General features: G+C 36.5%; 1 protein-coding gene across 3 annotated transcripts; it reads left to right on the top strand.

Moving 5' to 3' along the window:
- Positions 1–1,138: 1,138 nt before the first annotated feature.
- On the top strand, positions 1,139–24,966 carry LOC115918267 (mothers against decapentaplegic homolog 4-like). 3 transcript variants are annotated; one of them, XM_030971980.1, is made up of 13 exons: positions 1,139–1,506; positions 5,890–6,275; positions 9,814–9,988; positions 11,061–11,090; positions 13,210–13,431; positions 14,604–14,819; positions 15,557–15,739; positions 16,590–16,745; positions 17,724–17,907; positions 18,778–18,908; positions 19,375–19,412; positions 20,059–20,197; positions 21,057–24,966. In XM_030971980.1, exons 2-13 carry the CDS (start codon positions 6,033–6,035, stop codon positions 21,266–21,268), a joined length of 1,929 nt encoding a protein of 642 aa, XP_030827840.1. In that variant the 5' UTR covers positions 1,139–1,506; positions 5,890–6,032; the 3' UTR covers positions 21,269–24,966. The 3 variants fall into 3 exon arrangements, with proteins under 3 accessions (XP_030827840.1, XP_030827838.1, XP_030827839.1); XM_030971978.1 differs by having other exon boundaries at positions 13,186–13,431; XM_030971979.1 differs by lacking the exon at positions 19,375–19,412 and having other exon boundaries at positions 13,186–13,431; positions 18,778–18,946.
- Positions 24,967–25,048: the final 82 nt, after the last annotated feature.

Genomic DNA, 25,048 nt, shown 5'->3' with positions numbered 1-25,048 from the left:
AAAACCCAATACACACACACTATGATGATAATAATAATGATGATGAAAGTAATACAGGTGTACTGGTAATAATGTTATTGATGATGATGATTGATGAAAATGATGATAATAATAATAGTATTGAGAAGCCATGAAAAAAAATAATGATAATAAAACAAAAAACAACAAAAACAATAATTATCACGCCAAAATCTAGCCTATACCAGTAACTTTTTTGATAATGTGATTATATCAGCTTCAGTCATTTTGAAAACAAAGAGTTCAAAAAATAATTTCTGCATTGAATTGAGATACGTTGAGAAAAAAATTCTTCACTAGAAATTGTAGATTTCTTTGCTATATTAATTCACATTATAATATTTAATCAAATTGTATGATATGTATAACGCGATCAAGACCGTCATTACACCTGTCTCATTTTGCCTCAAAGTCAAAGGCCTCAATGATCAATCTCATGCAAAAAGAATGTGATCTACTACAAGTTGCATACTTGCGGGCATATCCGTGTGTTTTTGCCTTTTTCGTTTGAAAAACTAAAATGCGATTTATATCAATTCTTCATAATTTTCATCCACCTGTTCCTCCCACCCTTCACTCTTTCCCCCTAGGCTTAAGAAATGGAAGAAAATAAATGAAAAGGATTATGATTAATCAAAGTAAAAAAGAAAGAAAAATACTTCAGCATTAGGGTGATATAATTCTTAGTTTATAAATGATGAGGAAATAACAGAAGAGAGGAAGAAAAGAGGGAGGGGGGGGGGGGGGGGCAGTGTTAAACAACATATCGTATACAACAAAACAGCATCATGGGTGGTTGAGTTTCGGAGAGGGATGCAGTTTCTCCCAAACCATCACGTCGCCAGCCGTAACACATCGGTGCACTTTATTGACCAACACACGGATGTCTAACAAGTCGTCCTTAATATTATTCGGTATTCAGCACATTTCAGATGGACTGCCAACAATCATTTTGATCCCTAATAAGTGCTGCAGGACACGGTACCGTTTGAGTTTTTTTATTTTCAATATAAAAATGTTAACCCTTGTTGTGTAATGTTTATTTTCGAAATAAAATTGTTAGTTAACCATCGTAGTCTGATGGGCCGATATCTTTAATGACGAGCAGGTACAGGACGAGTTGTTTGAAATCCATGTTTGCTGCTGGCGCTTGATCGGCGACAGTATGTAATTAAATGGCTTGCCGCGTACTCTCCTGTAGTTTCTTCTGTGAAAGTCGTCGAAGACTTGGGCGAATTCCACCTCCCTAACACCCAATTTGATGAGCTTCTCCGTCCGAGCTTTATCCTGGACATACTTTTTCTTCGCCGAAGTGTTATTTTAGTCTGATATGTTTTACATTCACGCGGATTTACAGTTTCGTAAACCATTGTTGTCATTGTCCCGATTCTGTAAACTGTGCAGCAGTTGCTTGCAGCGTTAGCTGAGCTGAGCCCGCGCCCGAGTTGAAGAGTGGAGTGGAGGCTGAGCAGTGGGGCAAACACTGAGGTGAGAGATACTATTGATATGTATATAATGATGTATTTGTACAAATAGGGTGTCATGCATTGTAGATGTTTTATGATCCATGTCTGTCATAAAAATCAATAATTGGTCAAGTAGCATGAGCAGTAAATTGTTGACATTGTAAATTGTACGTGTCATCACTAGACAAAACGGGCAGGGCTCAAAATTTTGGTCCAGAGGGGCTCTTCCAAAAAAAAAAGAGCCCTGTTGAGCCTTCTCATGGATGGGGGCTCTTTTTTTAATACAAATTTCCATCGCATTGGACAATTGGTACCCATGATACTCGGCTATTTCATCATTGTCATTTATTTACCAGTAAGTCAGCATTTCCCATCTTTACAACTAAGCTACAATGTACGTAGTCTAGGGGTTCATCCAGTAATGACATTCTCTTCATTTCTTCCCGTTCTGCACATTCCTCCTCATCATTCAGAGCAACCTTATTACATTCTTTCTTTAGACTTTACAATATCCATCCACGACATATCTTTGGTCTTCCTCTTCTTCTCAATATTGATTTACTGGTCGAGGTTCATTATGTATTTGCTGGTCTTTTGGGATCACCAGATTTCAGAGGATTCACGCTTTTCACAACGAAAATGTTTTGGTCCTTGCGCGATCGCTTCTAGCCCCAGCAGATATGGGGCGGCAGCTTGCACACTGGTACTACCTGCGCGGTATAGCCGCTGCTGACAGTCGCACTGCAAGCTAGTGTTTGTATTGGTTGGGAGATATAGTGCCAACTTTCAAGCGTACATTTATTTACAACATGGCGGCCTCCGATCGAGACAGAAAACTCCATAGTTCCATTTCATTGGTTTAAGCCTAAGCCCTAAGGTTGGAAAGTTGAAACTCAATATTGTGGGAAAAGTTATAACAGAAAAGATAATCTTTACTTCATGATTCCATGGGGCGATTTTTAATTTTGCAATTGCCCCCGTGATTGAGATTCATATTGGATCATGCTTTTTGACTTCCTATTCTTCCTCTGCTTTTACCAGAGATAAACAGCTGTAAAAAAAAAGTATGAATTATTTTCATGTTGTAGATCCATCGTGGTGTATTTGATAATTTTATTTTAAGGTTTACAAACTTTGAGCTCTTTTGATTGTTGATTTAAAAAAAAGTAGATACTGTACAATTTGCATCAATTCATAGTTTACTCAGAAGTTAAAATTTGAAGTTTTCTGATATACATGTACATGTATGTACATGTAGATGTCTATAGTATGTTCAATTCATTTTTTAATTTGTTAATGGCTCTATGCAGTATTAGTGAGTTTCTTGTGTAGACCAGTAATTAATTTACAAGTTAGGAACACAATAATACTGTGCTTTTACACAACATCTTTCTTATGAATTTAGAATACCACTTGGTTGTCAAAAAGATACACTGTAAAATGGCAAAAGGTTTTATATTAAAAGCAGTTGTTATCAAAATGATTATAGTTATACAAACATATTATGTTCTCAATTTTCAAAAAAACTGAAAAATCTATAACATGTATAAATATCAGATATCTCATTCTTTTTTGTATTGTAGAAATATTGTTATTATTAAGTTTTGGAAATAGAAACTGTAATTTTGTAACGATGATTGCAAATTTGAAGACCCTTTGTGTTATTTTTCTTTTTGTACTTTTTGACATTACAATTTTTTTTTTCTTCTCTCTTTCTTTTTTTTTTTTTTTCCTTCTTCATCCTTTAAGAGATCTACATTTCAGAACCATTTTGTGTTCCTATCTGTCAGCAAAATATGTTCTACATGAATATTGTATACATCTCCTCCCATTGAAAATGTTTATACTTATAGAAATGTATTCTCTTTCCTGTGTACCAGAGTTAATGTAGATGAGTTTAAAAAGACTATAATACAAACTAGCAGGACCCGCGGAAATCCGCGGGATCCTAGAGGGGGGCGGGGGGTGTAAATAGATAGAGACTGTCTAAATTAAAACCACCAAGAACTTTATTTGCCATTCAGGCCATTAAGAAATATACATGTTAAGCGTCCCCGCCCGCTTCCTTTTTGGGGGCCGCCTCCTATTTTTTTTTTTGAAATTTTTTGAAAAGTTTTTTTTTTTTTGAAAGAAAAAAAAACAGCGTCCCCGCCTGCTTCCTTTTTGGGGGCCGCCTCCTATTTTTTTTATTTTTTTTTTATTTATTTATTTTTTTTTGAAAGAAAAAAAACATGAAAAGCACTGCTAAAATGTATTTCTGATTTTAAAAAAGAAAAAAAAAAAATTGTCGGCCGCCATCTTGAAAAATAGCCTGAATGTCAGGAAAAATGTACGGAGCGGCCATTTTGAAAGAAAATAAAAAGAAAAAAAAAGGGCCTCCTCCTTCCCATTTTTCGAAAAAACAGGAAGCTAAACATGTTTTTTTTTTAATTTGGCCTTATATAAAAATTAAAAAAACGATCCAACTGTACCGGTAGTTATTCTTTAAGCCACTGGAACTGCGTAGAGTTCCGTAGTGTGGCGTACCGACTACGCAGAAATTAGGCTGCGTATTAATGGGGAAATAGTCCCTGCGTAGGTTATGCGTAGGCTGGCGAAAAAAATTAAACAGGTTGAATTGTTTTCGTTCATCTTGCGTACCCCTTTCCGTCCCTCAGCATATAGTAACGTAGGCCAGCGTAGTTGTTACTCAACACTACGCAACTCTACGTATTGACCCCACGCCAATTAGTGACCCGCAAGTGTCACAAATAAAGTATTAAAAATATGCTCATCTGACCCTATACGCCTAAAACCCCCGAGTTTTCGGGGTTTTATGGCCCCTTGAAACCCGTGGACCCCACGCCTATATTATATATACACTCAACTCGCTGCGATCTGATCTCCCCCCCCCCCCCCAACTTTGAAAACGTAACCCCCGAGCTTTTGGGGGTTTATGGCCCCTTGAAACCCGTAGACCCCACGCCTATATTATATATAGTCTACACTCAACTCAGGACCCGCGGAAATCTGCGGGATTCTAGAGGGGGTGCGCAGGCAAAAAATTAAGTTTTTCATTTCGGGGGCTCCATTTCAAATTTTAGGGAAATTTTCGGGGGCTCTTTTTTCTGGGGCTACTTTTTCATTAATTCATATAAGGATAGGCCTACACTTTGTTGAGATTTGTTTAGTAGGCTATTAGGTTTCAGGCTTCCTACTTCATAATTGCCTATTTAAAAAAACAAAACATTTTTCTAGTTCAATAACTAAGTTTTCATGCATTGATTTGATGCAAGAACTGTAACATAATAGACCCTAGATTGTGATTATTTCTGACCATGAATTTCGATAATCATTTTTCAAAGTAAAACTTTCACAGGAAAATCAAACAGTCTTTTAAAAACGTAGACATTAGAGTCTAGTAATACTTTTACTAATTCTAAGCTCAGGTTTCGTAAATCTATTCACGAAACTATATTGAAATCGCGGCAAAAATGATGCAAACCAACAGATAACAATTTCAAAGTGTCAAATCTCTTCGACTCGAATTCAACTCACACACTTTCAACTGCAACTCAGCTCATCTCACACACACTACACAGTGGCAATGCACTGTCAGTTACGGTGATTTTGTCTGATTTTCTTTACTTTGAAGAAATGATTATCAAAATTACGTAAACATGGCGAGAACATCACAAAATAGGCTTTAATTTCATACCTCTATTTATGGAAACTTTATAATATTGCAGCAATCGTGAATTCGTGATGGAAATTGATTGCAGTTTCGCGATGTTTAGTGGTTCATGGTCTAGATTCAGCTTCTACCGAAACAAAATCGACCGCCAAAAACTCGAGCCCTACGCTCCGTCTCGATCTCGCAACTGCGAAAATGTACGTGTTTTGGCGCACTTGCGTGCGACATGGTAAGCCAGGTAAGGTATGGAATATGGTTCGAGTTTTTTTTACGACCGATTTTTGTCATCGGTCGTGTGTCTACGGATGTAATGTTGAATATCCATGAGGTATCTCTGTCGTCACGCATATCCTGCATTATGCATATCGCGTCTGTTTTCGCCCTGGACGTCGACACGGAGGAGGACCTCTGGCGGAGTATAGCCAATTCCACAGAGTAGACTCTCCCGCGGACGATGGCACCGGGCACGGGTACCCCGAGGGGAGGGTTCAGGAGGAGATAGCCGCACCAACTTGGGTCGGCGATCTCATTAAAAAACAATAGAATACAAAGGCTCGCGGAGACGTCGTGCCCCCCGCGGAGCCTTAGCGTATTATTATTATAGATTCTGTATGCCTTTTGCATGAAATGCTTGAAAGGTTGAATCTTTAAATAGGGCATGATTGCTTGATCATAATCTGCAGTCCCTAGACTTACATCTCCTTTATATCATTCTTTTCAACAAACATACAGAAACTTCCTAGACAGATGTCTTGATTCATGGTGTGACAGAGAAAACCATCAGGATTCATTTTGGGGTTGCAGAAGAACTAACAATTTCAGACCGGATTTGAGGTGACCATAGTGTCATCACCGTCGTCAAGCTGGCGTACACAATGGGAACCATGGCTGGGGCACCAACGAGTGCCGATGCCTGTCTTAGTATCGTACACAGCCTCATGTGCCATCGGCAGGGGGGAGAGTCGGAATCATTTGCAAAGAGAGCCATCGAAAGTTTGGTGAAAAAACTGAAAGAAAAGAGAGATGAGCTGGACAGCCTCATCACAGCCATTACAACAAACGGTGCACATCCCAGCAAATGTGTTACAATACAAAGGACATTGGATGGCAGGTTACAGGTAGGTTCACCACTCCTTTCCTCACTTTGATTTAATTGACTTGGTATTGAAATATCAATGATTCAATATCAGAAGTCTGCAATCAACATATAGTATAGACATTTGAAGGGTTTGTTTTTTCTTGTAATCACTATGTTTAGTATACATGAGCATCTTAATTTTAAAGTACTTTCACGATGCAATTGGCAATTAACAAATTGCAATTATGAAAGATGAATAACATGGCAAATTTAATAAATAAATAGAATGAGTTGCTCATGCAATATCAGTAGACATGTGCGAACTGTAATTTTGTAACAGAAATTTGAATTACATGTACATTAGATGTTCAGATGATCTGTAGATTCTCACAATAGTACTTACTTAATCTTCCACATTTCCTGGGTATGAAATATAACTTGCACTGTTGCATTATGTAGGGGAAGGAGAATCAGATAATGATTATTTGAAGAACCTGTCCTGTGTTTACGATAAAGTTTAATTATTATTAAAACTGTTTATGTTGGGGCCTGTTTGTCATGATGTATTTAAAAATGCTTTAAAAATTACACTGTTATTTCTGGTTTGATTTAACAAAAAATGATTCTTAAAAAATCTTACCAAATCTACACAGACTGTTGAAATATATATGCAAACTTCATATTGAAAATGTATCTTAGTTTAGTTAGTAAAGAGCAAAGAATAATGAGGCTGTTTGTTGTAAAAATAGATGATATACATGTAAACTGTAGTATTTTTTTCCCATTGAAATTTGAATTTCAGTAATTTCATTATTTTTAATTTTGCTGATTTTAACAATGTATTTTACTGCATAGTAAACTATTATTCATAATATTACCTACACGTATACATTTATACATAGACACTTTAGACATACCTATACCTACAGGTACACGTATACATTTATACATAGACACTTTAGACAGCTCTCTCTTTCTCTGAACTACCTTTTACAAGATTACAAATATTTTTTCTTCTTGGAAGGGGTGCTTTTTTCCGCCTCTAATTGGAGACATGTGATAACCTTTATATTAGAAATGGCGTGAGGTGAAAAAATGTTCTTATTGCCTCAGATGTATATCGCCGGGGGAGGGTTATTTCAAAGGTAACTGGTTTGTATTTCCCCCCAGGAAGGAACAGTTCTCCTTTGCAGGCTGTATAGAAAGTGAAACCTGTCTGTAAAGTCGACTTACAGCTGTACCTGGATATTGCATATTAGAGGGTTTCCTCTCAAGAGTGTGCATGTCACACACTTGCTGCCAATATGTTTCCCTTTCTATCAACAAACTAACCCATTTCTTATCAACCCCCTGTCCACACACAACATTTTCCGTGATTAGCTATACCGTTTCGCGATAGTGATACCGTTTCACGATAGTTTTACAATGAAATTGTGTGTGTGGACGCTCACTAACAATACGTCGTATAACGAAACTAGTCTAACGAAACGCAGGTTTGGGCATCAAAGAATCACGCCTAATCACGAAAAATGTTGTGTGTGGACAGGGGGAGTGTAACTAGTGTAACTAACTGGGCGGGGCTTAACGTGACCTCGAGCGAAAGGAGACCAGACTGTAGAGTTTCAGGATTACTTTCTGCTGTTTATGGACATCCTTGAATTTATACGATGATTATTTATATGACGTTTCTTGTGTGTGGACACTTTGAAATTTATACTATGATTCTTTATACGACGTTTCGTTATAGAGTTTCGGGATAAATTGTTTTGTGTGTGGACACGCTGAAAGTCCCATGTGCCTAGACTGTCAGCTACATGTAGGTCATTTTTGAATTTGTGCAATAATTTTTAAAAAGGGTGGGGGGGGGGGGAATATTTTTAATAAGCTTCACAAATTTACTTCTCTCTTTCCTTTTTAAGGTCATTAATTTCAAGATCATTAATTGTTGTCCTTCCTGTGGCTTTGTTACCAGTAATACCATTTTCCAGAAATAATTGTATTATTTTATGATTATTTGATATTACCGTAGTTGTTTAGTAAGTTAGAATCAGTAATTAATATGAAGATTGCTAAAAGTATTAATTTCTTATAATCTTGTATGTATTTATAATTCATAAACTTAATTGTATGAGTCTCCGAACTTTTTAGTCAGCATAGTTTTTATTTGTAATAAACCAGAATTGAATTGAATTTAACAGTGATTTCAATTGATATACATGTAGATTCAGTTTCTGTTTTTACTACAAGTCATAATGTGTGAAGTTATAAAATATAGTACATGTACAAGATCTGCATAAGGCCCTTGGTCATGAGTCATGATTCATTTCTTGATTTTTAAGAGAAGATTATTCTGCTAATATAATTTTCTTGACTACCGGTATCACAAGAAATGGCAACATTTTAAAGAAATACGTATCTCACATTCTGGCACAGAATCTGCATTGTTTTTCTGCCCATTGTTTTCCTGCCTGACAGGTTTTTCTTATCATAATGAATTGGAGTGAATTATGTGGTCTCGGTAGATAATGAGTCATCATGGTTATAGTGTGGGTATCAAGTAACTTCTAATGCTGAGCTGCGTTTTGGCATGCTTCCCCCAAATGATAAAAAAGAAATCAATGATTCTCCCGGGATTATCAAATGATATTAGCAAGTGGCTAGCCCTGGGCATGTTTGCATGATTTAATCTGTGCATCTCATTTAATATCATCCAAGATGACTTTAATACATCCATGAGCAGTACATTGTGCATACATATAGTTAACTGGAAATATATTCTTCTTACAAAATTTTGCAGCGTACAACATACATTTCACACGTACATGTAGGCCTATACATACTGTACATGTAAATATGCAGTTTATAGATGATTCATGTACCGGTACATTGTAATTGTATGAATGTAAATGTACCTGTAGATGAGTTTGATATTTTTATCCCCAGGAATTATGATAATACATGTAGCTACTTCTTTGTGAGTTACGTACATGTATGTGTATAATTTTCAACATCAACACAGCTAAAGTGGTGGTGTATAAATATGTAATTAACCCACCCTCAGGGCTACTATGAATCATACATACAGTGTATGGGGAAATCTCTTTATAAGCCTGTGAATTAGCTGAGATATGTGGACTCTAGTCTAAAGGCCAAACGTCGTGGTCATTTCTGTTCTCTAATTCTTTTCAGAAAATCATATTTTTGATTTAAAGATTTACTTGGTACAAGAATGATCCTGTTTTTTTTCCTTTTGTACACAATTAACAATGTATGTGTACTCGTATTTGACCATGATACTAGAGATGATTTTGATTTACTTCATTTTTATAATTCTTTTACTTTCTTAAATAATTTTTCATGCATTAGATGATTATGATTTACTTCAATTATTCTTCTTTTACTTTCCTATAAAATTACCTTTTAATTCTATAAATATTTTCTTACCTAATTTTCCATTGATAAGATAATTATTTTATAGTTTAATTTATAATTCTTTTACTTTTGTACCTGTATAGTGTTTATAATTTTTCATGGATGAGATAATTATCATTTAATTTATTTCATTATTTTTGTAATAGGTTGCTGGGAGAAAGGGTTTTCCACATGTGATCTATGCCAGGATATGGAGATGGCCAGACTTGCACAAAAATGAACTAAAGCACCTGAAATTTTGCCAGTATGCATTTGATCTCAAATGTGACAGCGTGTGTGTAAATGCATATCACTATGAGCGAATTGTGTCACCTGGTATTGGTAAGTGTATTTAATGAAATGTTATTAAAGATATGAGCATTGTTAAAGTGGAGATTGATAGTAATATTTTTAATTTTGTTTTCAATGAAAATAATTCAAAGGAAGGAGGACATATCTAAATTACAAAGTGTAAGTTTCTTGTTGTTCATTGAAGCATGTCAAGAATTTCTATAGATCGTATTGGGATTATGAGCATTTTTATAAACATTATTTTTTAAAGAAAAAATAAAGGTGCCCTTGAAATTGAAAAACAAAGAAACAAACTTTGGGGGCTTAATCCCAGCTTGGCGGCCTTCCAACTGCTCATAACATTCTTCTAGATGGTTTGCTAAGATTTCCATTTGACATTTATGATTCAGTAGTTGTTGGACATAACTTGGAAATAAATGTCTCTTATTCCATGAATATGTCACAAAGCATCCTGTTTTGAGGATTTCTTTCCTTTTCTTCTCCTTGTGTTTAACCATGCTTTCATCTTTTTCTTCTTCTTATGTTTCATGCATTTCTTCTTTAAAGGGAAAGTATGCAATGCTTCAAAGTCACACTGTTTGTAATTTGTTTGAATGACATGGCGTATGTGTATATTCATATTGGTTTAAATTGTGGGTGGTGGCCAGATAATAAGCTACATGTTGGAACAAAATTTAAAACAAAAATTGTAGATGTTTATATTACAAATTTTATCCTAGTTTCTATGAATGTCAACTAGAGCTAGAAAAGAAGGCAAAACCTAATGGTAATGCCTGGAATCTTTCAAAAATATTTTTCTTCAACAAGATATTTTCAATATGGAGTTGAACCAAAGGAGGAAGAAAATAAGAAAGGTGTTAATAGTTGCTTCAGGATGCAGGTCATTTGTGTAGGAATGTTCTTTCAACTTGTCTATTTTTAAAATCCTTAACACACATAACACTGTACATACAATACATGATACATATATTCATGTACAGTGTATGTCTTTAAGTTCTAGTGCTCTACTGTCTTTAACTAACTAACTACTTGGAGAGGTCTTCCTTCCTTTCTCCCCCATCCCTACTTGTTTTACAATCTTATCTCCTCTTTTCTTTTGTAGATCTGACTGGGCTCACATTACAACACACAGGTGAGACCGTGAGAGGTGTACAAATGTGCAACAACGTTTGTGTTGCATTGCTCATCTTTTATGAAAAGAAAACATATTATTTATATAATATGGACTGGCCTTGAGGGAGATACCACATAATATTTCCCAAACTAGACTCATATTGCCCCGAGTCAAAGAGGGCAAGATATGTGGTATCTCCCAAAAGTTAAGCCGGTCAATATTGTAATTATTATCCAAATCAGACATCTAGAGCAAATTCATGTACATACATGACAATCTCATAGAACTGAAAAAAACTTTGTCAAACCAGCACTGTGCATCCAGCTACTTGACAAAATTTTTGATATACTGCAAACAGTGTACCTAATTTGGTGTGATTATTACGTCACAATAGAGTGCGCGCAAAGTGCTCAGGTTTTCGTACGGATAATAGATGCGCAATGAAAATGACACAATACGGCGCGGTGAATATGAGACTTTATTTCCTGCTTTTTTAACACGTAACGTCCATAGGCTTTTTCACGAGATATGAATAATATGGTCTCATATTTACTGACTAGCTCTTTTAGGATTACAACAAGTGTAATATGATTTTGTAAAACCACTGCTGAGATGTCTGATACGGGTAATAATTTCTAATATATAAGGCTTCCAAGTGGTACATTAAATCAGCGTATTTTAATATTTTAGCACAGTACCCGGATGACAGATCAATATATTATTATATTTAAACTGTCGATACAATATTGCTTGATTATCGAATTTGTTATTTCGCTAGTCAGCCTGATATAGATAATAATAATATTGTATGGCTTTGTTTTCGTGTGATACAAGAATAAGAAAATATTGTTTTTGCTATGACAATATATCCTTGCATCACAATCAAAGCCATCCAATGGTATATAAATATTTACAGATTTGTGTTGCGATGTTAGTCACACTGGCACAGGCCAGTACTGGTATGACAATGGGATGATGGTAACTTGGCCATCTGCTGGTATTATTATCACATGTTTCATAATATTTGGTGCTTGGTTGCTAAGTTACAAGGGTACAACAACACCTACAATGTACATGTATTGTAGCTGTAAAGAATAGATGTACGCTCTACTGAAGTACATGTAGTAAGTTCAGGAGCTCTACATACATTACTAGTTATGAAGTTTTAAAAGGGGTGAAAATTAGTCACCTTTGAAGAGACCACTCTGATGCAAGACCAGTGTCATACTAGGGGAAGCCTAGTATTTGTCTATTTACTCACTGGTACAAATATTTTTATCCAGCCTCACAAAAAAAAAACTGAACATTCAAGTGAAATTGACATTGTCATATTGTGTGGTTATAGAATAAACGTTGGGAGAATATTAAGAGAGAGAGAGAGAGAAAAAAAAATGGAAAGGAAATTGGAACTTCTTTTGTGCAAGCTAGGGTACACGATCTTCCTTTTAAATGTGACATTGGACTAACTGAATAATATACTTGGATATCTTGATAACTGATTATGAAAACTTTCTATTGTATTCAGATTTTGTTCTCTCTCTTTTAGCAATATTATGGGTTTATAAAATTGTCATTGTGGGTTATTGTACGGTGCAAAATCGATCAGGTCATTGATGTTCCAGTATTGCTATGTTTTGTGTATTCCAGATGTATTTCTTTAGTGATATTGAATGTATAATTGAAAATTGGAAATTATTGGTAAATGCTTACTCTTGTTTTGCGTTTACATCGATACAATTACCCCCTGGACAATCACCCTCAGATAATTATCCCCTGGCAAACTACCCCCAAGGACAATAACCCCCTGGAAAATTACCCCCCAGAAGGCAGCCACTACCGAGGACAATTACAACCCTGAAAATTACCCCCTAGGTCAAGTACCCTCCAAGGACAATAACCCCCCCCCCCCCTCCCCTGAAAATTACCCCCCCCCCCCTGCTCATTAAAGGGGAAGTCCACCCTGATAATGATGTTTTTTTTTCATGGGGTAATTGTCCTCAGGGGTAGAGGGGTGGGTTCATTGTCCTTGGGTGTAATTTTCAGAGGGGTAATTGTCCTCTGGGGTGGTTGTCCTCGGAGGTAATTGTCCTAGAACCCTCGTTTGGTCTTACAGCCGGTCCTCCACGTGTGGTTAAAGACGAGTTTGGTGGAGAATGTATTCAGGTGGAGCAGAACATATCACACCCTCCTGGCATGAGCAATGGAGGACTACAGAACATCGGGCACCCCGCTGTACCCCTTGGCCCACCCCACGGTCCTCCCCATGGACCACCACACCCATCATCCCATGGTGCACCTGGGCCTTCCGCAGCCGGGCTGAATGACTTCAACCGTATGCTGGCACATCAACAAGCTACCGGTAATCATATCAAACACAATCTGTATATTGCCATAAACAAAACAAAAATCCAGTTATTCTTATGGACGAATACTAGGGCTGGTACTAAAGACCGGGTACCCGGTGCCCACCCGAGAACCTCGGTCCTGGATTAAAAGATTAGATACCAATTTTCCAAAGCTAGATGACAATGACAATGAAAAATATGTCGCTTGACGTTTTTTAGCTTTCAAATAAATCAACAAATGCATACCTTGGCTCAGATCAGTGTATTCTCCCATTTGACATTATTTTCATCCATGTTTGGCAATGTTTTTATCATGCCTCTAAAGGTCAAAATCTGGTGTAAAAGTAGAAAGAGAACATGTGAGCCGCCATTTTGATTCATGAAAGATACCTCAAAATTCCCAGCCCCAATGAATACAACAACAACAACAAAGAAAATATTAGTCATATTCATTTCTTTTACCTATTACATAATGAAATTGTCCATGAAGCAATCTTCAAACCTATTGTAGTGCACTCTACATTATACAAGACTGCACAATCGCCCTTCCTAATTGTATTTTTCATACTGTAAGTGTGGCTCGACACTGATTTTTTCCTGGTAGTCTGGATTACAATTAGAAGAGCTTGTATGCTGGTATATGTATGGTCTGTATGCATGGACCTCCTGTTACAATTTGAAATTTGGGGTCCAGAGTTAAAATTTGGGGGCCCATGTGCAATGAAGGCCTGTAAATGTTAAATCCATTATAATGTTTGTGATGAAGGTTAAGCCTAAAAAAAAAGATCTTGGCGCTATATAAATCTTGTGTATTATTATTATCTTGAAATCTATGGTCGGTTTTTAATTCATTATTTTTTTAAAACCGTATTTTAGAGAGAAAAGAATATTGAATCATTAAAAACTGAGAAAGAATCAGCCCAAAAAGGGAGATAAAAAAGAAAAAGTTAAAAAAGGAAAAAATAATTCCAACCGACCGACCCATGTTTTGGCACCTTAAGGGCAATACAACACATTTTTTTGTTAGGCCTCGTAATAGTGCATTTATTTCCAGTGAAGGCCTATTAATGTTAAATCCATTATAATGTTTGTAATGAAGGTTGTAATAGTGCACTTATTTCTAGTGATCAGCAGATCGAAAATTGTATCTTCATATTTTGACTTTCTACCCAATTTGTTTTGACAGGTCAAGTTCCTCCGCCCGTCTCCATGCCCCCACATTCCATGGGTATGCCTTCCATTCCCTTACCAGCCCATCAGCAGCCGCCCCCCTTCTCTGCTCCCGGTCCCTCTCAAGTCCTCTCTTCACCCCCAGCTCCTGCTCCGCCGGCCCTCTCTGCTCCCCCTCCGGCCCAGCCTCCTCCTGTCATGCACACCAGTCATCCATCTGTTGTTCCACAAGGTAAGATTTATGCTCTTTGATTGTCATGTTTATTTTCTCTTCATCTGAAGCCTTATCAATTTCTCTTTGTTTAAAGCCCCACTGTCCTACTTGTAGCTACTTGCTCCCTCTATATAGAAAACTTCCCCAATCGGTGCCTGTTGGTCCCCATGATCCTCTTTTTCTTATGTTAGTTGAGAGCTGAGTTAATGAGATAGCCACCTGTCAGTGACCTTGCTGTGTGGTCTATTCCCTTCTGGCCCAGTAGTGTTGACGGTCTTTAAAGGGATTGGGTATCTTTCCCTCAGATTCTAAACAAAACCCTGGATTTAGTTCATGCTGCAATCATAATTATAAACCTTTAGGTCAGTCAGGAATCCCATAACTTTTACAAGCCGATAGCCTGTCTGGTTATCAAGATATTTATGATTGGTAATCAAAATTTCATTTGGGGTTTTTCCTAACGTATTTTTATAACACTACAGTCTATTGGGGTAAATGAGTATGGTAAAACCAGTCACTCAAAGATTTTAACTATTTTGAGGCACTTCAGCTAATACCGGTAGTACAATTACTACAAAGAATAAAGGGTCACAGATTTAATGGGTAAATCTTATACTCACACCGGGCATGCTAACAAGATGCTCAAACATCAATTTTTGATTTTCTTTTTTTTAGAATTTCACACCACAAGATTTTCAATGAAGATACTCCTACTTGTATCCCAACATTATTTTGAACTTTGTGTATTTGATCAGGTGCTCCTCTGGCTCCAGGTCCTAGTTCATCCGGTGGTCCAGGTCCGTCAGGAGGTCCCCCGCCTCCATCTCAACAAGCCCCCAGTCAAGGAGGACCACCATCAGCACCTCCCATGCAGCAACAGACCTCTCAGGGTCCCACATCACCTGTACCAAACATGACCTCTTCATCCTTCCAAAGAAGTGAGCGAACAAAACAAGATTGAATTTTGAAATGAATTGATTTTAAATAAATGTTGTGTATATATATTTGTATAGGGTACTTGTAAATGCCTGGCTTTGGTCAAGACTTCTCTTTGTAGATTCTTTGGTCAGAATTCACAAAGGGGATGTACCTTAACCCATGGTTTAAACAACCATGGGCATATTATTAAGTTGGCCCCCGTCTTATAAAGAGTTGCGATCGATCCAAATCAATCGCAAGTCCTCTAATCCAAGTTTGCTGTCTCTTATCTGTTATGTTCATAGTTGCAATTGATATCAATCGCAAATAAGTTGAGATTAATCCCAACTGTTATAAGATGGGGCCTTGGTACTCAAGTGAACCGGGAACACAGACTTAGAAACTGTGACTATTTTGGGGGAGCAGGGAAGTTTGAACCACGGCTAGATGTGGTTGTAACCTAGATCAGTCAATGTGGAATGTTGCCCTTAGAACCAGTGTGAAGGATTTAAGATGTAAACTCTTTAACATGTATCTTTTTAACTCATCGAAAATGAGGGAACATATAGAAAAGTAATAACTGCTTGTAGCGTTGATATATGATAAGTAAATTAAGAAACATGTTTTTTTTTGTCTTTTTTGCGCTGCTGTTATTTGTCAACTCTTTTATGGTTGGAAGTTTGACTCTCCATCCCATTACATTAACAATTGTGATTAATATCCTTGATAATGTATCCTTCCCAATGTCTGGTTCACTACCTGTCTATAATTATAGAATTTCTTAATTGTATGCTACTCAGGTAATTCAGAATTGTGGGAAGGAACATATCATTTATTCATGTCATTAAAAAAAATGTGTATATTTTTCAGGTAATTCAGAGTCGTGGGGAGGTGCAGGTTCCAGCGGGAGTACCCTCAACTACCGTCAAGGTGTCAATCCTCAAGGCGTGAGCGGACAGAATCAGTTTCATGGTTACCAGATGCCCAAGGACAATGCAGTGGAACCACCCCTATCAACTCAACCAGGTAGGTTCTTAGAACTACAATCACCTTATCGGAGGGTCATGTGTGACTTTAATACTTCTTTGTGTAGAATATGTTTGTTTTCCTTAGCTTTTCAGGAAGGAATGCAAAGTTTCCTGTCCTGGTAAGATGGTTAAAGGGATCCGGTAACTTTGTCTCAGATTCTGAAACAAAATCCTGGATTTAGTTCATGCTGCAATGATAATTTTAAACCTTTAGGTCAGTCAGGAATCCCATGACTTTTACAAGCCGATTGCCTGTCTGATTGTCAAGATATTTATGATTGGAAATCGAAGCCAAATTTTGTGTTTTCCTAACAGTTTTCATAACACTACAGTCTATTGGGGAAAAGGAGTATGGTAAAACCAGTCACTCAAAGATTTTTACTTTTTTGAGGTACTTCTTGATCATTTTGAAGCGCAATTTTTTCAGGGCTTCAATATTACACCATACCACAGACAATGATAACGCGTAGGGCCATGCATTTCAGATTTAACATTGTTAAACAATGCATTTGTTTGATACTTGTCTATAAATTAAAGCCTGTCAATGTCTAGTTATGTTTTATTTCACTTTATGAAAAGTGAATTATCAATTTATTTTGATGAAACACTCCGAGACGTGTATGATATTGTTTATAAACATGCAGTATGAAGGTATTTCCATCTGCATTAGAGATAAACATCTCATTATTGCTTCCTTATAAGGCTTAAATTTTTGTGCATGATTTGTTTTACCTAGGTCACTGATATTTAGTTACCATGTCTCAACAATAGTCAACTGATATCCACAAATTCATATGATTTTCTGATCTCTGAAGTTTGAAATTTGAGATTCACCTATTGAGTAAGTGTTCCATTCTACGAACTACTTCTTTTTTATTTAGATATGATATTGTGCTTACAGTAATCTTGGTGATACTCAATGGTGTAAGATATGCTTTTGAGTAATAGTCATGTTCTTTTGTTTGTTTACATTTAGCTCCAGAGTATTGGTGTTCAATAGCCTACTTTGAGCTTGACACGCAAGTCGGTGAGATCTTCAAGATTCAGTCCTCGTGTCCCACAGTGAAGGTGGATGGCTATGTGGATCCCTCTAGGATGGACAGGTTTTGCTTAGGACAATTATCCAATGTACATAGAACAGAGAGCAGTGAGAAAGCAAGGTATTTTATCAGATCCTGTTTCATATTTTCAAACTAGCATGCTTTTAGTTAAATTATATATTTGTAGTATGGCAATATTCTTCCCTTACCATGTAGATTTAGGATATTTCAATGTAGGACTTCCAAATCACACAATTCTGTGACAACATACCTCTTTGGAGGAATGATTTAGCTATTTGAACTTTGATTCCAAGAAATCTTTTAGTGAAAATGAAAATAACAAGATACTGTATGGTAATCTGGTCTTCTTATACTCTCTTCTTATCCTAAATTCAAATTTTCAGTTTTGTGTAGGTGGCAGCACCAATTAGGAATTTCCTATCTAGCTGTGTCATCGTTCTCATAAATACTCACTTTTCTCTTTTTTTGTCCAGATCACCTTTGTAATGTATATGATATTGTACAATTATCTTTTGTAATGTATGTTTATTTTGACTATATATCTTTGTGATTTTGTATGTTATTGTATCTAAATGTTTTTTATGATGAATGGAATAAATTTTATTATCTATCTATCTAAGAAGGGCATTAACTTATATACCTTTAACACAGACTTTAAGCTATGCAGGCTCTCAGCAGCTGTCTGTTGGGTTAATAGATTTTGTTCCTCAGACTATTTGGTTCAACTTCGAATCATTCTGTTGTATCATTGGCTGCAACTTGCATACCACAATAAGTATGAAAACCTTTTCTAAACGTTGTAGAGATCCCACTTTTTCCGAAATGAAATTATTTTATATTAATTTACTTTATAATTTCCACTCTTGGTACTTGGTTGGGTAATCCCTTTGGCAGCTCACTCAGGAAACTACAAGGAGTGTCATAAGATATGAATGAAGAAACCATTATATCTCTCTCTCTCTTTCACAGACTTCATATCGGTAAGGGTGTCCAGCTAGAGCTTAAAGGAGAAGGGGATGTCTGGGTAAGATGTCTAAGTGACCATGCTGTCTTCGTTCAGAGCTACTACTTAGACAGGGAAGCCGGCAGAGCACCGGGTGATGCTGTCCATAAGATATATCCTACAGCATATATAAAGGTAATCATTGAAGTGACTCTGTAACATTTCCTCAGATTCTGAAATGAAATCCTGGATTTAGCTCATGCTGAAATCATAATTATAAACCTTTAGGTCAGTCAGGAATCCCATGACTTTTACAAGCTGATTGCCTGTGTGATTATCAAGATATTAATGATTGGAAATCGAAATCAAATTTTGTGTTTCCCTAACAATTTTTATAACACTACAGTCTATTGGAGAAAATGAGTATGGTAAAACTGGTCGCTCAAAGATTTAGGGCTTCAATATTACACCATATCACAGACACTGATAACACCTAGGGCCATGCATCTCAGATTAAACATTGTCAAATGATGCCTTTAAGAGAGTGACCAGGGTTCCAAAGCTTAATCTTAATAGTCCCTGTATAAGATATGAAGGAGGAAATCCAAGCATGGGGTGATCATATGCTGTTCATAAGATATATCCTACAGCATATATCAAGGTAATCACGGCGAGTGTGACCACAGGTCTCAAACTTAGCCATTTGATTAGGTGTGGGTCTTTATGTCTATTCCATTGCCTGGCTTTTGCCTGTCATAATGCTCATCTCACGTTTTAGCAATTTCTTACCAAGTATATCCATTCATAAAGAATTGTTTGATCCTCGATTAGTACTTCATTTTTTTGTTATGATTAGTACTTAATTTGTGTTGTAATGGTCGTACATTGCTTTTAATTCTTGATATACCAGTGATCAAATCCTATCACCAAATTCATATCAATGTGAATTTAGATTAAGAGGTCCATATGGAAAGTATTGCAACTGCACATATAAACAAGGTCATTAACAAATATGTTATAGCGGGACTACACTACTTGTAGCTACTTGCGCCCTCTATATAACAAACAATGCCTAAGCGGTTCCTGTTGGTATCCCATGATCCCCTTTTCTTTATGTTAATTGAGAGCTGATTTGATGAGATAACCACCTGTCAGTTACCACATAGGGAAGTCTAGTCCCTCCTAGCCAAAGTAGTGCAGACAGGCCTTGACACATCATTACCCAAGAAAACTTGAAATTGTTTTAAAAATTTGGATTGGGTAGTTTGTTGTAGAAAATTTCTGATTTGTTTACTTTTTGTGTGTAGGTATTTGATCTGAAGCAGTGTTATGCTCAGATGAAATCCCAAGCAGCCACAGCCCAGGCAGCAGCAGCAGCTCAGGCAGCGGCTGTAGCAGGACACGTTCCTGGCCCATCATCGGTAGGAGGAATAGCACCTGCAGTCCGTAAGTATACCTGCTGAGAATCTTTATTGCCATGCAAGTCAAAAGAGATACCAATGGCTATCTTAAAGCCCTACTGTACTACTTGTAGCTACTTGCTCCCTCAATATAAAAAACAATGCCTAATCGGTGACCATTTGTCCCCCATGATCCTCCTTTCCTTATGTTAATTGAGAGCTGAGTTGATGAGATAGCCACCTGTCAGTGACCACACTGGGTGGTCTAATCCCCCTTGCCAAACTAGTACAGACCGGCTTTAATAGCTGTTTTTACAACCAACTATGGGGAGAAACAGGCATGTTGTGTTTTGCTAGTGTCTTTTTGATAGAGAGTGTCTAGGGCATCAATTCTGTGTTGAGGATTACAAAAGTTCAAATGATATAATGCCATTCAGATTCTCAGCAGATGATTTATACATTCAAATAAGTTATGGTTAAAACATTAAACATTTGTGAAATTTCACCTAGTCATCCCTATTATTAACGTTTGTAGCATGTCCAGTACAAAGTTGCATGATATCATATCAAACGGACTAGGAGTTTGAGGATGTCGTCTGCTAGACACATGTACTAATGTGCCTTGAACTATCCGTTATGCAGATGTGTGTTGTATCAATTGAGCTAATACAGTCAAACCTGTCTATAGCAACCGCCCAAGGGAAACACAAAAAGTGGTCTTTGTAGACAGGTTCCTTCAATGCATGTTTCAATGATAAACCATTTTCAAGGAAACAAGAAATGTGGTCTTTGTAGACAGGTGGTCACTAAAGCAGGTTTGACTGTATTGCATTGAAGGTATAAATGTTCCATTTAACCTCGGGTAGAGAGTAATATTACTTATTTGATGTCTTGACCCTGTGTAGGTTACTCGGCTGCAGCAGGCATTGGAGTGGATGACCTGAGACGTCTGTGTATCTTACGTATGAGCTTTGTGAAGGGATGGGGACCGGACTACCCCCGACAGAGCATCAAGGAGACGCCATGTTGGATCGAGATTCATCTTCATAGAGCGCTTCAACTCCTGGATGAGGTTCTGCACACGATGCCCCTCATGGAACCGCATCCCCTTGACTGAGCCATCTCATTGCCTACCATGGCAACAAGCTTTATATTGGACTTGTATAGTGAGGAGGATGATTTACACGGGCGGTACATAAGACTAGACGAAAAGAGGCTGGAATTATTTACAGTATCACTTGTGCCATTCACTGCAGTCGAAGGAAAGACATGGACTCTTCAGGAGGCTATGAAAGAAGCTTTACGAAGGAGCTCCTTTGGAATGTCTGGAGCTGTAGCATGTTTCATCAGACCATATTATAGTTTGGAGGTTCAGATGATAACATTATTTGACTGTGGAACCTTTTGGAACGTCGCGAGAAACACTAGGTCTGTATTGAACCTAGTCAATGAAACCAAAGGAGCAATGGTGCTATATCTGCTGGAAGTTCATGAGGCTCTCTGTTTGAGCTTATGGAAGAGATCAAACAGAAATGCATCTGGTCGAGCATCAATGAATAGTGAAATGCATGAAATTATCTTATTTAACTCATTTATCATACCAATCAGATATTAGAAGTGAGTTATGGAGAATGAGGGAGGAAAAAACCCCAAAACATTTAGACTCATTTTCATAAACAGTGGAGAGACAAACAGAGACAGAGAGAGTGTGTGTGAGTGAGAGAGAGAGACCGATTGGGAAAGACAGGGAGAGAGCAGTCAGGTAGATTGTAATTGCACATCAAAAAAGGAGAGAGAGAGAGAGAGAGAGTGAGACAAAGAGAGGGAGAGAGAGGAGAGGGGGTGCGGTGGTAGAAAGACACACACACAGACAGACATTATGAGAGAGCTGGGTATGAGAGAAAACAGAGGCAGTACAACATTTCATAAATAAGAAGGCCATATTAAATAAATCTGGTTTTTGTGAGCATATCATCATACCGTGTGTCATATATTGTTTGGAAAATGAAGAAAATAAACAAATTGATTGTGTGCTTTACTTATTGATGATTACAGGTATGATAATTTGCACATCTCACCACCAGAGCCAAAGATGCCAAAACCTGGCCTTGAACAATTTTACAACGGTTATTTCCTCTTGTGAGGTGCAATATAAACATAGAGGGTTACATTGTAACTTAATTAGCAATAAATACAATTAAGATGAACTAAACTGGTGTGATCAAAACTGTAAATTCTTTCTTTTTTTCTACTCTGGTCTAGTCGTTTGGCATGTTGAACAAAAAAAACCTAGGCCTGAAAAACAGAACCTTGCCTCCTTTCTATCTTTGGAAGCACTCTTGTGGTCAGCTATCAATGAAATGCATCCCTGAACATTTGTACTTATATGGAAATAATTGTGAATATTGTATTATATGGATATTTTTTAGTTGCTATCATATTTGTTTTTTTCTGGTCATATTTTGTTTCTTTTTACAGACTGTTGAATTTTGAGTAGTACTATTACTGAAAATACCCTTCAAGCTTTCTGTTGATGTAAATACATGTACTTTGTTTTGTCTATGTCTTCCATGAACATCATGCTATTGAATGATCAGGTGATTTCATGGGGAGACATCGTCTTCTGAAAAAAACTGCTTCAAAAAGTCTTGGGGGATGTAAATATTATAAATCTCCTTCATAATGAGTTTTACTTGTAAATAACCTTGTTTACATTTATCGTGATTTAGCAGAAATATTGTATGAACACTGTCTTCGATCTAAATTGGCACTTTTCTGCGATCACTTCCGATTTTGACAAGTGTTGATTTAAAGATGGCTTCCCGGTTAATGCTGCCTATACACTTGCATCGTTACGAGATGTCAGATGTGTATGCAAGAATGGAATTTTGTGTAATGGAATGCGAATCTATCATTATTGTATCAACACCATTGAATTTACGCCAGATTTTGAAATGTTTATATATTCCAGTTTCTACAAGGGTCAGGATTATGAAGGGCATGAATTGTTCATAATTCAATGAAAACGAAAATATGGTAGGAAGTCAAGTAAGGATAATATTGCTTGTCATTTTTGATTACCTATCAATGGCTATCATGTAACCTGTTTGATAATATATATTTTTTTGACCAATACATGAAAGTTTGTGTTGGCTTTTTTAGAGTTTGGTATATTTGAGTGATACCAGTTTGAATCATGTAACATTTTCTTCAAAAAAAGTTGTGAGCAAATAATACAGTTATATTAAGTATTTGAACAAAATACAATGTGCTTGTGCGTGTCTAGAACATCATGTAATTTCCATAATTAACACTCTTATCTGAAATATGTAAGAAATTGATTTTTTTTTCTTCAAATGAATAATGAAGTATTTCTGTTTGTGCTTTCTTAAGTGCATCCTATGAATTCCTTCAGCTTTAGTGTTTGTGAAGTTCAAGAAGAGTTCTATGTTTTAAACTAATTATCTGCAACTTTTTTCTTTTGTATGAGTTATTGAAAGAAGAAGTCACACACAATGTGAGTGTGTTGCCTATCTACATTATATGCTGATCATTTGTAGAGCAATGTTTAAAATACAAGAACAAATATCATGTATTCAAATAATTTGTGTTACCGTGAGATTTTGTTCACAATGACTTGTTATACTTTCCAGATTCAACAGAATTTGTATGCATGCAAAGATTATGGAGAAAAAAAACAAAAGGAAGAGGGAACTGTATTGATTTTTTAATCAATTTCAAGTTTATGCATACTGATTTACACCCGAACCCATTCATTGCTAGAGGGATATATAACAGCAGTGGAATTTTCAGCAAATTACACAATGAATTTGTATTGAAGGCACTTTACTTTCGCCTCTCTTACATGTGTATGTTAAAAACTCAAATATTAAACTGATGACGACGATAATGATGATGTAGGACACGGTTTAGTCCTTCTGAGATCTGACTTTCATGCACAACTCAATCTCTTCTCTTATAAACATCCATTCTCCCTCTTTTTTTTTAATTTGTTCTATTTAAAGGTCAAAGAATTTTCATTGAAACTGAAAGTGCACAATGTAAGTGCAAGAATGTGAATGATTGTCTTTTTCTTCTTCAATTCACAGTTGCTTGTCAGCTGTAGGCATGTTCCTTACGATTTTCATTGCCATTTTCTCATGAAGTTAAAAGGGCATTGAACTTTTATTGAATCTTTTAATTGCGAGAGAGAATTAAATCTGATTATACTTGATCTGATAGAAGTCTAATCATAAGGCATATTTAATAGATAGAATGCAAGGCCAAATGTTTGGACAAAACAACCCAGAATATATGGAGCTTTCTAAAAAAAAAAATGGTTGTTCTTGGGTGAATCATTGGGAACAGTATTATGAGTAGCTTGTTTAAAAGTACATAAAAGTAAAACATTGGTGGGGTTGTACACAAATATTTTGAGAAATGTTGCCCTTTTGCAAAGTGTCGTGGAAACACAGTGTATGTATCCATATAATATGGGAGTTCTGTATTCCAATATTATCACTTGCCATAAGTTAAATACTCATAAAGCCACATCAGATGAGGAAAAGAGGAGCAGGAAATTGTAAAATTTTCCATATTGCACATAAATATGTACAGCCTGACCATTTTGATCATGACCACATTGTTAAGGCCATCGTTGATTGATGACGTTTTCTTTTATGTAATGCCATGAATTTGTTAGGTAACTTATTGTACACACGTAATGTCTCACTTGTATCATGTAAAGTGGTGTGTAAGTGTATCGTTTGATCAGTGCATAATAAATTCATGAGTTGCTATTGAATCATAAGAAAAGAAACTGTTTGAAGATTTGTTTGCGTGTGTGAGAGCCTTGCCCAACCTGTATTTTGTGTACATTTTCAACTGATCATGACTA

The sequence above is a fragment of the Strongylocentrotus purpuratus genome, unplaced genomic scaffold (assembly GCF_000002235.5).
Source record: "Strongylocentrotus purpuratus isolate Spur 01 unplaced genomic scaffold, Spur_5.0 spur5_scaffold_6, whole genome shotgun sequence".
Lineage (NCBI taxonomy): Eukaryota > Metazoa > Echinodermata > Echinoidea > Camarodonta > Strongylocentrotidae > Strongylocentrotus > Strongylocentrotus purpuratus.
This window is presented reverse-complemented; position numbering and strand designations above follow the sequence as displayed.